This window comes from Camelus ferus, chromosome 13, assembly GCF_009834535.1.
Source record: "Camelus ferus isolate YT-003-E chromosome 13, BCGSAC_Cfer_1.0, whole genome shotgun sequence".
NCBI lineage: Eukaryota > Metazoa > Chordata > Mammalia > Artiodactyla > Camelidae > Camelus > Camelus ferus.
In genome coordinates, this window is record NC_045708.1 from 63316915 (window position 1) to 63333508 (window position 16594).

At 36.0% G+C, this 16594-nt stretch overlaps 1 protein-coding gene across 1 annotated transcript; it reads left to right on the top strand.

Moving 5' to 3' along the window:
* The first annotated feature begins 95 nt into the window (after window positions 1–95).
* RPF1 (ribosome production factor 1 homolog) lies at window positions 96–16279 on the top strand. Its single transcript, XM_006190174.3, has 9 exons — window positions 96–396; window positions 1851–1907; window positions 3301–3381; window positions 8697–8792; window positions 9376–9529; window positions 14323–14405; window positions 14816–14997; window positions 15182–15308; window positions 15969–16279. The coding sequence occupies exons 1-9, from the start codon at window positions 169–171 to the stop codon at window positions 16008–16010; spliced, it is 1050 nt and encodes a 349-aa protein (XP_006190236.1). The 5' UTR covers window positions 96–168; the 3' UTR covers window positions 16011–16279.
* The last annotated feature ends 315 nt before the right edge of the window (window positions 16280–16594 follow it).

The window sequence follows — 16594 nt, forward strand, 5'->3', positions numbered from 1 at the left end:
TCCTCAAGTCTAAACTTCAGCACCTTAAACGCTTAAAGCTCACGAAACTATACATTTTCCTTTAAGAACTTTCCGACCCCGGAAGCAAAAGCTTAAGGAAAGGGGTCAGAGGAGACAGAGGAGACAGCTACTTCCGTTTCCGTACAGACCACAAGGGGCAAAAACACCATGGCGAAAACCGGGGAGAAGAGCGGCGGCAGCGGAAAGAAAGGCCTGAAACGCAAAGCCGCTCCCGAAGAACCTCAAGAGGCTGCAGTCGTTGAGGATGGGACGACGGAAAGCGGGGTCCAACCCCCGAAAGCGGCTGCCTTTCCCCCAGGCTTCAGCATTTCGGAGATTAAGAACAAACAGCGGCGACACTTAATGTTCACGCGGTGGAAACAGCAGCAGCGGAAGGTATAAAGGGGCGGAGGCGCCAGAGCGCACGCGCGGTGTCCCTCCTGCTCCCGTGCCCACGGTGGAGGGAGGTGGGTTGCACATGCGTGGTCATCGCTGCCCGGGGGTCCAGGCTGCGCTGTTTAATCCGGAAGGGTCAAGGAGGTAGCTCTTGTGTCCTAGTCCCCTCACCCTGTTTGGGGGACACTTTCTCTATGCTCAGCGTTTTGCACGACAGTTGAAAATTCCTTTCCTTACCAGCCCTACTCTAGGGTCCGCGGATGAGAATGAAACCAAGAAGTCCTGCTCTCTTGGTATTGAAAATTACCACCGCCCGCGCCGCGACAACTCCCGGACCTAGAAGGCAAAAAAGTCCCAGTCTCTCCGCTTCGCCCCTTCCAACTAACGTTAATTCCTAAAATCTGCAATACAGACTGTACAAACATCCAAAATGACCCTTCTCTGATTCCTACAGCAACTCTTACCGAAATTAGAGTACTGTAAAGTTTCTAGTAATTATCTTTACAGCGTTCTCCTCATACCATTCTAGGAGGTGAACAGATACAAGGAGATAAAGCCCAAGGTCACAGTGCTCATTTCTGGTTCAGTTATAGTTGGAAGCAAGTTGCTTATTTTTGAATATCACGAAAGTTCACACTTTTTTTTTTTTTTTTACTTGCTTGCCTCTTCTTGCTAGACTTTGAGGCGCTGGACTGTCATATTTGTCATAAGTGACCAAGTGCTGTTAAAGTATATAAAAGGAACATCTAACCCATTCTGGTGCGGGAGTATGGGGGAAGGGTATCCTAGAAAACTTTTTGGGATTGTAATTTCTAATGAGAGAGCTGATGGATTGAGGGTTAGCAGGCACTGGGGAAAAAAAATAATCTATTTTCTATTGTGTGTCAAGCATTCTGTTCAGGAATCACCAGAAGTTATAGATTTATGATACACCTTGCAGGCTCTTAATTGTGAAAGAATATTTTGAGTTTTAAATATTTAAATAACTAGTGGTGGTTTTATTGGGAACAACCTTAAAACTTCTCTCCCATTCCTATTTATTTTTAGTACTTTCCAAGAAAAGCAACCAGCATAGTCTGGTTTTCTTTAGAATGTTACTTGTTAGGAATGCAAAACAAAACGGCAAAAACTTGTTAACTTGTTTAGATGTACATTTTGCACTTTCACTTAATTTGAGACTTTATAATAAAAGATGAAACTAGTGAAATTTTAAATTATTCAAGCTTGTCAATTTAGGTTATTTTGAAGGAGAGATCTTTGTTAGCAAAATCTTACTGATTGGCTAGCTCATTTGGATTACAGTAACTTAGATATGACAATCTAAGTCAGGATGTTAATTTTAATACATTACTAAGATTACTCAAATATTTATAGCATTAGTAATTTGTAGATTCAGTATGTGTTTGTGATAAAACTGTTGGTTTTTCAATATTGTTCTTTTTTTAAAACTTTAGGAGAAGTTGGCAGCTAAGAAAAAACTTAAGAAAGAGAGAGAGGCTCTTGGTGATAAGGTAAGTAAAATTTTTAGCCATCTGCTTTCTATCTCATGTTAAGGAATGCTCCCTGTTACTTACGTTGAATCACTTTTAAAGTTTATTATGAAATATTTTGGTTGTATAAAATGATATAAAAATAATACAGCTTACCCTTCTCTTTTACTCAGCTTTAAGAAATTATGCAAAATAAATAGTGTTCAAAGTCTCTGTGTGCTTTTTTCTGATTGCTTCCCCTCCAGAGATAACGACTCATGATATTGCTCTTTATTGTTCCCATGCGCTTCTTTATTACCTTTACTGGGTTTGTTTGTGTCCCTAAACAGTAAACACAATGGTTTTTTGCATGTTTTCAGAATTTCATGTAAATGGTTTGTATACTTGAACTTGCTTATTTTACTAAAGTTTGTGTGTTTGAGAGGCAGAGACTTCTCTCCCTGACTGGGAATGAGGAAGATCCACAGTTTAGGCCTGGAGCTGGAGCTCTTCTGACTGAAGCAAAGGCTCTTTGTTAAGCGAGGCTGGGGAAAGGCAGGGCAGATCCTACTCTCCTGTAGGGTAGGGGCTTGTAAGGATGAGAACTGACACAGAATATGAACCTGTGAAGAGTTAAGAATGAGGACTGAGAGGAAGGTGAGATACCTGGGTGGATTATGGCAAAGGAGAGAGCAGCGATAATGCATCAAGAAGGGATTTGGCTGTTCTTTTGGTATTGAGAAAAAGTGAGATCTTTCTTTTGAAAGTTTTTAAAAGAACTACTAAATACTTCCCACATTATTGCACAGCTAAGTTATTTTCATTTTAGTTTCGTTTTATTTGTAGTTGGTTCTAGGTTACAATTTATATTTGCAAAATTTAAAAAATGTTTAACTCTTCTTCCCTCCCGTCTCTTAAGATGAGGTACCACATAATGGTAAGCATTTTTGTGGATGGAGAAAACATAAAGACTATACACAAACTAAACACCCTGCTTTTTCGTGCATCCTCTTTCATAGCATTAGGTTAAATCACATGAAATTGCTAATACTAGACTGTTGTGACTTGCAAAATCCTATCAAGCAATGTTAGTCTCTTGTTAACTGTCAATGATCAGTCAGTTATAGCAAATTAATATGCTGATCACCATTTGAAAATACCACCATTCTTGTTTTTTGGATTGAAAGATAACTTCCTAGATTTAAGCCATTTTATTCAATGTCAGGCATCTTCCAGTATGTGCATGTGTCTGTTCAGAGAGTTTAAAAGCCTCTTAGTTAATACTGTTATTGGGATTGATGTGGCAGTGGGTTGAAATGATGCACAGGTTTGAGTTTTTGGATTATCTGCAGATTTCTGTTACTCTTCCTCAACCATAATGCAAAATTATTCATGTAAAATGTTTCTAAAACTTGATCTTTTTTCTTTTATTTAGGCTCCACCAAAGCCTATACCCAAGACTATTGACAACCAGCGAGTGTTTGATGAAACCATAGTGGACCCTAATGACGAAGAGGTAATGTTAGAAGTCTTAAATCAGTTTGAATGACGATACTTGATAAATTACCTATTTGTGTGTCAGTGTTTAAAGTACTGGCTGGTGAAGTTATAATGGACTGATTCAGCTATAATGTTGGCATATTGCCTTATTATTTATTGTAGATTATTTCATAATTGAGTTTCCCAATAATGCTATAGAAAAGGTGGTTTTATTTTCTAGAAAAGTATTTTATGTAAACTTATTTGTCATTTAATCTCTGTATAGTACTTTGCAGTGTTTTTTAATATCATTTGAAAAACATTCCTCAGACCTACAGATATTTTTTAGTATTTGTTAGACATTTTAACACGTAAGGAGAACATTTGATGGTATTTTTGTGTCCTCATAAAACTTTTGGTTTCAAGATAATCTTCCACTTTTCACATTTTACCTTTAAATAGTTTGCAACAGTACAGTGAGAGAATCAAGGTTTTAAAACTTTGTGTGTGTGTGTGTGTGTGTGTGTGTATATTTTTTAAATTTTTATTTATGTACAGGAAAGTTGTTTTTGTTATGCATGTTTGCTTTCAAACAGTGCTGTTACCAACATTCTTTCACATATTTCCTGGTATAGCCATTCATTCGTTCATTCATTTAGTCTTCCAGCAAATGTTTTTTGATTGCCTGCTATGTGTGGACATCTGTTTTAGGGGCATGGGATTCATCAGTGCACAAAACACTCACATATATGCACACAATATTTCTCCCCATCCAGAGCTTAACATTCTATGAAAGGAAACAAACAGTGAACATAATAAAATAAATTACCATGTTAGCAGATGGTAGGTTAATGAAGTTACAGAATAGGGTAAAGGAGATTCAGGACAACTTGGTGTAGAGGGAGTATGCAGTTTTAAATATACAGGGGTGTGCATGAGAGAGTGTGGGGGGCCCTGTATTTTATTTATTTTGACATAATTTCAGACTTAGTAGAAACAGACTTTAGCTAGATTTCCTAAATGTTAAATTGTATCACACTTTGTTTTCATTTATATTCTCTCTGAAATGCTTGAGAGTAAGTGGCAGACATAAGTCCCTTTACTTTTATCTGCTTAGTATATTTTACCTATAAACTTTTTTTAATAAGCAGAGTGTAGAGTTATCAAAATTAGATAATTAACATTGATATACGATATTATTATCTGATCTCTACAGGTTATTCAGATGTCACAATAATGTCATTTTTTGCAAAAGAAAAATCCATGCTCGTGTTTCATCCCACTACAATAACTTTAACCTCCCTTAATTTAGAACAGTTTCTCAGAATTGATTTTAATGCCATTGACATTTTTGAAGAGTACAGATCAGGTATACTTATAGAATGTCACTTAATATGAGTTTGATGTTTGCTTATGATTATATTTGGCTTATGTACTTTTGACAGGAATGCACGATTGTGATGTTATGTTCTTTTCACTGTTCTTATCAGGAGTCACATATTGTTGATTTTCCCATTCCCATTGTATTAACTTTCATCATTTAATTCAAGTGGTGTCTGTCAGATTTCTCCACTTAACTATTTTTCCCTTTGCAATTAATAAGTATTTTGGGAGGAAGGTACTTTGAGATTATATAAATATGTTACTCTTTAAACTCTCACTCAAGATGTTGCAATTATAAATAATTTTTTTCAGTCTGACAGGTAAGAAATTGTATTTCAATGTAGTTTAATTTGCTGTTCTCTTGTTATGAATGAGGTTGAACATCTTTTCATGTTTTTTTTCTTTTTAATCCATTGTTTGTTCATGTTTCTTGCCCATTTTTCTGTTTGTTAGGGTTGCATTTTTTATACAATGGTTAGGGTAGGCTTCATTGAGATGACCTATTAGCAAATACTTGAAGGATGTAAAAAAAATTAGCCATCTTTGGGCAAAAAGTATTCCAGGATGAGGGGACAGCCAGTGCAAAAGCTCTAAGGCAGGAACATTCTTAGTGTAGTTTTGAAAAACATTGAGGAAGCCAGTATGCTGAAATGAGGTGAGCAAGAGGGAGGGTTGTAAAAGAGGTGCCAGAAGTATGGGGAAGGGAAGAGGCCAGATCAGTGACTTTGATGGCCATTGTGGGGATTTTGGCTTTCATACTTAGTGAAATGAGAGGCCATTGGATGGTTTTGAACAGGGGAATGATAGTATTGGACTTTTTTTTTTTTTAAGTAATTAGTTGCTTTACTGAGAAAGCAATTAGAGAGGTAAACAGACTAGAAAGCTAATCCAGGAAAGAGATGATCATGATCATGATTGAGACCACAGTAGTTACGATGAGTATTGAGAGTCAATCTGATTCTGAGGCTTTTTTTTTTTTTTTTTTTGGCCTGGGTGTATTTTGAAATCAGAGCCACTAGAATTTCTTGATAGATTAGACATAGGGTGTTAGAGAAAGAGGATTCAAAGATGGTATTGAGGTTTTTAGCCTGAGCAATTGGAAGGGTAGGAATATGGAATTTATCATTGACAAGATATGGAAGAGGTCTTGGCTGGAGATAAGTTGGGGATCATAGACATAGAAGTTGCATATATGTAAGTTTCCCTGGAATTTGTTGGGTCATGGGGTATATAAATGTTCAGTTCTACACTCAAGTGCCAGAATGTTTTCCAGAGTAGTGAGTGCATCATTTTGCACTCCCATGGTGTAGGAACAATATTCCTGGCCATCCACGTTCTGACAAATGTTTGGTATATTCAGACTAGTGATAAAGGGCTATCTCATTCTGGTTTGAGTTTGCATTTCCCTAATTCCTAAAGTGATGAGCATCTCTTCGTGTATGTACTGTGGTTTTCGTAGAGATATGCCAACTCATGTCTTTTGCCCAGTTTTCAATCTTGTAGTGTGTTTTAATGATTTGTAGAACTTCTCTTTATATTGGATACTAATCCTTTATGTGTATTACAGGTATCTTCCAATTTGTGGATTCTCTTTTACTTTTTTCTTTGATGTCTTTTGATGAGCAAAGGTCCTTCATATACTTGGGTTTAATTTTTTTTAGTAGTTAATACTTTTCTGTCATACTTAAGAAATCTTTATCCTGTGACCATATGATCTCATATTTATATATATTTTTTCACCAATTTCTTTTTTCCACTGCTCCCTCCTTCTCCCCTGTATGTAATCAGTTTCCCCAGCACCATTTTTAGAGTAGTGCAACTTTTTCCCATAGTGAGTTGTAATGCTGTGTTATATATCAGGTATCCATATATGCTGGGTCTTTTTCTGGGCTATTTTCTTTGTCAGTTTATCACTGGATCAGCTCTTTACTTTAATTATGTAGCTTCATGATAAGTTTTGAAATCTGTTAGGGCAAGATGACCCTCCCCAGCCCCATCTTCAGATCCCTCTCTTCAGGAGTGTTTTCTCCTGGACCTTTGGTCTTCCATATAAAATTATAAATGGCACAAAATCAGATCAGTTTGAGGATCTATATATATTTTGCTAATTAGGTCTTCTTCAAATACTGAAAGTGAATTTCGGTGAATTTCACAATTTTCTTCATACAAGTTTTACACCATAATCTTGTTAGAGCTATTCCTGGGTATTATATATTGTTACTTATTAGTGTAAATCCCATCTCTTAGAAAACCGTTTTATTTGCTAATATACAACAATGCAATTGAGCTTTGGATCATGATCTTCTAACCAGTAGTAGTTTACCTAAATTCATTTCTAATAATTTGAATTTTTTTTTAATTTCATATTTAGATACTCATTTCTACAAATAAGTTTTATTTCTTACTTTCAATCCAGTAATGGTTTATTTTTGTGCTTACTGTAATGTTCAGCATATCAAAGAAGTAGAAAAATGGTAGCATCTGTGCCATGTTTCTGATTTTAAAGAAAATACTTCCAGTGTGTGATCATTAAGGGTAGATTCTCCTTATGAGTTATGGAAATTACACTTATTCTTTTTTTTTGCTGAGTTTTTGTTTGTTTGCCTTACCTTGAATGAATGTAAAAAGTTAGATTCTTTTTCTACAAATATTAAGATAATATTTGTACTTTTTCTGTAAATATTGAGATGAATATGCTGTTTTCTCCTTTATTGTACTAATGTAGTAAACGAAATAGATTTTCTAATGTTAAGTTTCTTGTATTCATAGGATAAATCCACTTTAGTTATGATGTTTTATCTTTCCTAATATATTGTTTTGGTTTTTTAATACTTTGTTTAGAACATGTACATCTATGTCCATGAGTGAGACTGCAATAATGTCCTGTTTGCACTCCTGATTTTATTTGGGCTTTTCACCAGAGATGTATCTGTTTTGTTATTCTTTTCAAGTTGCTTTTTTTCTTTGATCTTTTCTGTTGAATCTTTGTTTTCTAATTCATTTATATCCTTTTGCCTTCATTGTTTATTTCTTTTTCACTCTGAGTGTATTCTGTTTTTATTTATTATTAGCTAACTTTATGATAAACAATAGCTTAAGATCTATTCTGGAGAATGATTTATCACAATCAATTTTAAGTAAATACTGACATGATTCTGGTAAAATATAGCAGGTTTGCACCAGTCTAGCTTCGTTACCTGCACTCTTACTCATGCTGTTATTGTCGCCATATGTGGTTATGTATTACATCTGTCTCTGTCATAAACTCAGTGTTGTGATTGATGCTTTAAACAATCTCATGTTTTTGTTTTTTTAAGAAATTAAGAGTGTACACACAAAATACACCCACAAAATCTTTTATGTTTACTTTCATTGCTACTTGTTTACAGTGCTCTTCCTTCCTGTCTCTGGATCCGAGTTACCATCTGGTATCATTTTTATAGCAGGTCTAATAGCTAATTATCTGTTTTTGTTTACCTGAAAGTGTGCTTATTTTGCCTTAATTTTTGAAAGAATTTTGCAAGCTATAGAAACCTTGGTTGACTTTTAAAAATTTTTTTTTCTTCTGGTACTTTGAACTTATTCCATTGTATTTTGACCTTCATTATATCTCTTGAGAAACCAGCCATTAATAATCATTGTTCCCCTGTACATGATTTATTTTTCTCTTACTTCTTTCAAAATTTTCTGGTTTTTTTTGGCTTTTACCAGTTTACTCAGGTGTGTTTGCATCTCAGTTCGTGTCTTGAAATTGTTTTTTGGCAATTATTTCCAGTTTTATATTTGTATTTTACAGGTAGGAAATTACCCAACCTCTTCATTTTGCCCTTAACTTAGTTCCTCCTGGGCCTTCTTTAAATTCCCAATCAAAACCAGGTAGTCAGTGTCATAGAATCCTACTGGAACTGCTGTCAAAATGCTGGCCCAGTGGACTATTTATTTGATGGAAAATTATCTCTCTGTTTTTAGGTTGCTTACGATGAAGCTACAGATGAATTTGCTTCTTACTTCAACAGACAGACTTCTCCCAAGATTCTCATCACTACGTCAGATAGACCTCATGGGGTAAACACATCAATTAGTATACTTCTAGAATTGTCAATTTTCTTACATCACTTAGGTTATTTAAAAGAACTTCGTTCAGAAGAGTTAAATTACTAGTATCGCCTTACATATTGCCTGTGAGTAAGCTAAAGCAATTATGGTGCTGGTGATGTGATGTACGTTCACTAAGCGTGATTCTTCAGGATAGACTTTCTCAACCTCAGCACCGTTAATATTTTAGGCTGGATAATTTTTTATTATGCAGATTGTCCTATTAATCATGTTTAGCAGCATCTCTGACCTCTACCCACTAGATACCAGTAACAGGCCACCCCTCCCCCCCCCACCAGTCATAACCACCAAAAATATTTCCAGACGTTTCCAAACATCCCTTGATAGCAAAATTATCCCTAGTTGAGAACCACTGCTTTAGTTTGATCAGCCTTTGATGAAGGATGAAATGTTCAGATTTCATTTTCCATTGCCTTGCTTTCTATTAGTAACACTATCTTATAATAATCATTACTCCTTTCCTTATAGATGTATGCCACATAGATTTTTAATCTTTTTCACTTTTGAGGATTTTTGTTATTTTGCTTTATAGAGAACAGTACGACTCTGTGAACAGCTCTCCACAGTTATACCAAACTCACATGTTTATTACAGAAGAGGACTGGCTCTGAAAAAAATTATTCCACAGTGCATCTCAAGAGATTTCACCGACCTGATCGTTATTAACGAAGATCGTAAAACACCAAGTATCCTTTTTTTTTTTTTAAAGGAAGTTTTCCCATCTGGCCTTTGCCCCCTTTTAAAATACTTGAAAGAATAGGAAAATGTTCCCTGTAACTTTCAGAACATAATTTTTTTTAAACCAGGAAATTATGTATCTCTGTTCAAGATTTTGTGAAGTAATTTTTCCTTTTCATTTAGCAAATATTCATCAAGCACATGCTATTATAAGCAAGACATTATTTTAGCCTTCAGTGGAAGGTGGAGAGAGAAACAGGAGATGGTCAACTTTAGGGAATTCTAATCTAGTAGGAAAAAATAGACATGTAAACAAACAAAATTATAGTGTAGGGAGTACAGTTAGAGAGAGGAATACGGGATCCAGTGCAGACTCTGGCACCGTCTGCCCTGGGGATAGCAGGATGTATCTGGCAGAAAAAGATGCCTGAGCCCAGTCTGGATGGGTGAATGAGGCGAGGAGGGCAGAGAAAGAGTACCTACTGCAGAGAGAGGGCCGTTTGGAAAGACAGAGGCTTGAAAGCGCTGCCCTAGTGGGGGAATCTACAAATAGTTTGATACAGCTAGATTTTGTGTTGCCGGGGTGATCTCACAGGATTGCATTTCTGAAGTAGGTATTTGAACCTTTATTATGTATTTACTAGTGTTTCAGATGCCAAGAATAACCTGTCCTTTTCCCAAGAGTCTCAGATCTGAGGTGAACGTGTCGCCTAAACCCAGGGTGTTTCTTCCTGTTTTGAGATGAGACATCAGATAAAGGATGCTGAGGTTTTTGTCATTGCTGCTGTTTTACTTATCCCATGGTGGTTGTGAACTCAGTAACTTTAGAGATTACCAGTCAGAATTAGTAAAGATGAATAAAAAATGGAGTTGGTACTTTCCTGCTGCCAGGATAACATTTTTCTTAAAATCAGTGAACATTGCTTTTATAAAAATAATGGTTTTATAAAAGCTATTTTTTTAATCTAAATAACTTTTATGGCTTTTATTGTTTTAAATATAAGTTAAAGACGTTATCCACTTGTGCCAGTTGCTTTTCAGAGATTAAAATAGATTAAAATTAGTTTTTTATTATGGTGTATTATTGGTCATTTTATAATTTGGCTGGATTGTGAGTTAATGTAACAAAGTAACTAAAATCTCTTGAACACTTAACTGTAGCAGAAGAGATCTGTTTTTAAGGTAGTTGCTGTCTTTTTAAAAACCACCCCCCAAAATAAGGTGGTAAGGTCTATGTTCCTGTCTTTTTATTTTTGGCAGTTAAAAACCCGTTATCATTTCATTACTAGCAAGCCTGCTAGTAACTCTTTGCTAAGAAGCAAGCATTTCATCAATTCAGTAAACATTCTGTCCATCTAGTGCCTTCAGAAAGCTTATGTTGCTCTTTTCCTTATACTATTGTATTGTCTTTTTACCCAAAATGTATTAATATTTTTCTTGTTATCACGTTGGACACCCTAGAGAGTAAGTTAACCATCTGGTAATTAAGGGACCATCAGTATGCAGACCTAATTTATATGAAGGAAATAATTAGGCTAGTTAAGTAATCCAAACGTGGAATTGCTTACTCCTATTCACATAAACATACATACATACAGTCTGCCCTCCCTGTCCACAGATTCCGAATCCTGCAGATTCAACCCCCCGTGGATTGAAAGTTGGAGGGCTTACTGTGCTATGCCAGTTTATATAAGGGACTTGAGCATCCTCGGATTTTGGTATTCTTAGGAGGTCCTGGCGCCAGTCCCCCACAGATACTGAGGGACAGCTGTATGCACATATTTGTCTTTGTGTCCCAAGGTTGAAATTTTTGTATACAGAATTATGCAGCAGTTTATAGAAGTCCTAATGATTGGAAGTTTTATAAGTACGATCCTGCCTGGATGTTAATTTTTATAATTTCAGAGATATTTCTTTTCTGATTAATATCTAATAATGCAACTGATGTCAGAGTATTAGTAAAAAACAGTAGGAAAATAGATCTGGTTTGGTTTTGTCTTCTGTTAACATAGAATGATCTTCAGACTAAAAAGGACATTGGTAAGGGGTATCGGAAGTCCGTCTTGGCTAAAGATACTGTAAGATAAGGCACAGAGTATCTGCACAAACTGTAAATGAGGCTGTGTTTCTCTGAGGGAGAAATGAGACAGGTAAATGGAGGAAGGAGGGGGAAAGAAGACATACTGGTTAATTTTTGCCATGATCCAAAAAAAATAAAGTGGTGTAATGAAAGAGAGAACAATTTGTAAGCACCTAATAGAAATAGTGGTGATTCCTAGAGACTTAACATGGGCTCACAAAAAACAAATGACTCTTAGTGAGGGCCCATGGAGAAAAGTCGAAAGAACTGAAGATATTTAGCCCGGGAGTTAGAATTTGGGAACGTGACAACTGTCTAAAGATACAGGAAAGGCTGCTGTGTGCCATATGGTAGAAATTTATAGGGGTATAAATTTTTGACTTATTCTAGAAAAGAATTTAGTCATCTAAACACTTGGGTCAGGTAGATGTGATGTCAAATACAAACTTCATTACTTGCTACTTTTGTGACCTTAGTCAAGTTTCTTAGCCAGTCCGTTTCCTCATATTTTAAATGTGGGAAATACTACCTATCTTTAGGGTTCCTGCAAGGATCACGTTAAATGCATTATGTTCCTAAGGCATAGTGCCGGGTCTGTAGGAGGCATTTTACTAAATGTGGTGTAGTGGGAAGCATGGGGGCTTTTTCTGGAGAGACTTACATCCTTTATTCATTATTTCTAAATAGAAATCTGAGGTAGGACAAGCCTTTGTGCTGTACTCTCGGCAGGTTGCAGTATGTTTTGTGTTCCCGGTCTGAGTACTGAAGGCCACTTTCATGTCAGTCTTAACAAAATACCTCTGTACATTTCTAAATGCAAGTTGCCAGTGAAGGGTTTGGGCTCAGGTGTAACCCCACCCCATTTGAGGTCTATGGCCACCTCACTCTGAAACTTGGGCCATTCTACCTGACCCTTCTCAAACTCTTCATTACTGAAGTCAAGGTGACTCTTGTTTTGCAGTTTGTGTTAGAGATTAGCAGTAACATAAAGCCATTTGTACAACACAGGTACTTAGGAATTGGTAAGTTTGGATTTTGCAGTTTGTTTTGACACAAACCACAAGTTAGTAGGAATGTTCTAGAAAGGATTCAAGCCTTGATTTAGGTTGAAAGAAATGATTTATACCTCTCTTAACTCCCTTAAGATTTTATGATTTTTTTTTCAATGTGCAAATAATACAGAAATACTTTTGGCTATACCTCATGAAGTTGAATCTTTGAAGGGGAGGAAAGAATCCAAACATTGACTGATGATCTGCTGTGTGGTAGGCACTGGTATCTGTTGGAAATAGATCTATCTTAAGAGTTAATGGATTAGTTGGGCGGAAAGGCATTTACATGACTATATCTCAAATAAATGACAAGCGCAGTAGTCACAGTGAGAGCTGAGGCTGTTTAGAGCTTAATTTTGACTACGTAAAAAGAGGTGTCATTTGAAGTGGGCCTTAAAAGATAGGTGAAATAGTGCAGTATTTGAAATAGCACGAACAACACAGTTAGGAAACAATACAGGGAGAGACAGGTTAGAAAGGTGGTTTGGAGCCACATTATGAGTGCTTTGTAGATGTCTTTAATCTGCAGATGAGTCTGTGGTGAGAGTGGTTTGAAATTAGCTATTAGCTAATTAGCTATAGCCATCAAGACTCAATGTGTCTAGTTTTTCACTTAGGACATGAGAAACTATAAAACTCTGGGTGGAAAATCTCAAGGACTTCAATTAAGACAATAAGGGTAAAGAGGAGGCTATAGAAGTGAGGAGCTAATGAAGGTGAAAGCAGGAAATAGAATTTGATAGGAGAGGAAACTGAAAACAATCACCATGGTTTCTAATTCAGGTAAGTGGAAGAATGTTGATGCCATTATAAAAAGATGGCAACATTTGTTTTGTAAAACTAATGCTGTGAGCAGACTTGAAACAGTCTCATTCTGACCTCGTCTGAAGGTTCAGTATTTTGAAGAATCAAGCACTATAAAGACTCGAGGTATGCTGCACCGTTTAGCTGCAGTCCAGGTTGTAAAGCCTTTGGGCTGCTAACCCTGCTGACTGTCAGTAGGTATCTCATCCTTCATTTGTAGTTTGGAGTGTCCAGCATAATTCTCTTTGTGGTAGAGTCAGTAAGTGGTTATTGATTGGTTGATTTTGAATTGTGGTACAGTAATCCTAAGAATTAAGAGCTTGTCTCTCGAGAACACTAATAACTGATTTCCAGAAGAGAGTTTGAGTCTCTGGTCTTGTGGTCTTACGCTGTCTCAGCATATCCTAACCTTACAAATGTATAAAACGTGTACACAGGTGTATGAAAGTGTGCCTTTTAAGGGTTATAAAGTCTCTGAACCTGGAGGTAAACTTAGATTCTATGTTTACCTGAATGCAATGCTGCAGTTATGCTAGAATCTCACCCTTAGTCCTGTTAGAGTATTAGCAGATTTTAGCTCTTGTTGCCTACGTTAGTTGAATGCCAAACATAACCCTGTAGAGGGTGGTGAGCTACTTATCATATTGTAAAGAGAAAAAGTAGTACTACAGGTTAATCTTTTTCTGAAACATTTAGGTTGACTTATGTATCTTGAGTTCTTGGGTATGGTAAGAAAACCTCTGTTAAGTTAGAGGAATACATGCACCCTAACTCCAATGTTTAGGAGCCTTTGGGCATACAAAGGACTAGTTATTTAACAGTGAAAGATTTATTGAGTTCGGTGTGTTCTTAGCTTTATGAACAGATGGATTGATTCTGAGTCATTTGCCAAATGGCCCAACTGCTCATTTTAAGATGAGCAGTGTTCGTCTGCGTAAAGAAATTAAGGTAAGTTTTATGCATTCTTTGGTTGACATTGGTCTCCTCATAGTATTTGATTTATAAATGCTATAGCTTATAGAGCTGATTGATTGTAATAATGGTATTTGCTCTCCTGGTTAAAGCAATAGTCTTAACTACTTACCATTTTCTTGGAGATTATAATTGAGTTACGGCAGACAGGCAGTAGCCTTCACTACTATGAATGTCACTTTTTAGTAGGACTTTCTTTTTGGTGCATTCACTGTATATTAAATAATTTTAGATACATCTTATTTCATGGGTTTGATAAGTCACCTGTGGTAGTTTGTCATTAAGGTAACTAAAATTTTTCAATTTGTCATGTAAATTCCAAAACTTAAAATTTCAGTGAGATAGTTTTGCCAGTTTGTTATTGTGACTTTTCATCATTTTTCTAGAGAAGAGGCAAGGACCCCACAGAGCACATACCTGAAATAATTCTGAACAATTTTACAACACGGCTGGGTCATTCTGTTGGACGTATGTTTGCATCTCTCTTTCCCCATAATCCTCAATTTATTGGAAGGCAGGTCGCCACTTTCCACAATCAACGGGATTATATCTTCTTCAGATTTCACAGGTGAGGAAAGTTTGGACTTCGACTTCAATCATGAACTACATTTTCTACATGAACCTGTTTTCTAATGTATTCTGACAAGTATTATAGATGAGAAATAAATTATTTCAAACTGTCATGTTAAAGAAATAACAGTTGGGTTCATTCAGACTAATTTCCTTAACTCTTATTTTCTTTATCTTTGAAGATACATATTCAAGAGTGAAAAGAAAGTGGGAATTCAGGAACTTGGACCACGTTTTACCTTAAAATTAAGATCTCTTCAGAAAGGAACCTTTGATTCTAAATACGGTGAATATGAATGGGTCCATAAGGTATGTGCTTACTCTTTGAAAAGCCATTTAGAGAATTTGTATTATGGAAAGAATAAAACTACACACTTTAATCTTTGGGTGTTGATACCTTAAGTTATGCTTCTGAATTCCTTCCTACGAGCTAGAAAGAACTAATCTGTGTGATAATGATGTTCCGGTCTGGCAATTAACCCTGGTTCATCTGAAGTATCCTAACATTCAGTGGTTCTCGGAGTGGGACCAGCAGCATCATGTAGGGACCTGTTACAGAGGCATATTGTTGGGCCACATACCGACTGAAACAGCAACTTGGGGCGTGGGACAGCAGTCTGTTCGGGAGCCTGTGTTACGATGATTCCGCTGCATGCTTGAGAACTATTGCTGTAGAGGTTTTGTGTAAGTTTGGAGAGCATTTTAAATCATAAATGAAAACTTTAATATTTTTAAAACAAAACTTTTCTATCTAAGCAGTATTTCACTTAAGTATGGTTTTTACTTAAAAATTTTATATATATTATATACACACATATTGGAATAGTAATTTCTATTATTTTTTACATTAGACCTAAAGATTTAACTATTCAATCTCAGAGACAAATCCAGAGGGTTTTGTTTTTGTTTTTGTTTTTAAGCACTGTTACCCAGAGATCGTTCACTTTTTTTCTTTACTCTAATTTTCAGCCCCGGGAAATGGATACAAGTAGAAGAAAATTCCATTTATAAAGTACTGAAGGAATAGTACTGTATTGTGCTGAACAAGACTATCTTGAATGTATTAAGACCCTTTTCAAAATGGCGTTTAGTGATTTCATAAACCTTCTTTCATGTCTGGACCAAGTGCCATGAATTGCCACTCATTATTTATGTAGCAAATACAAATAAAGGTCATTTTGGTGAGAGTTTATAGGTTCAATTTAAGTTTCCTAAAAACCCAGTTCTCTTATTTTTAAATAATTGTGAATAATATGAACTGGAATCAGGTTTCAAACTAACATTCCCATTTGTAATTTCATGACATGTGTGGGCTTGAGAGAAATACAATGCTTATTTGATATTGTGTAATCCACTGGTTTTCCACGAGACTCATCTTCAGTTTTAGTTCTGTTTCCTGAAAATATATATTGGAGGCTAGGTTTCTAAGGATGTTTTAACATTTCTTTAACCTTAAGCCTTTCAAGAAAGGTAAAAATTTTAAAGCAAAATGGTTTACCAAGGACTTGAAGCAAAGTTGCAGAGTACTGAAGCTAATCTTTTGATTGCTTTTTTCTTGGTATTTCTTTACCTCATATTGTACTGTAGGGCTTCAT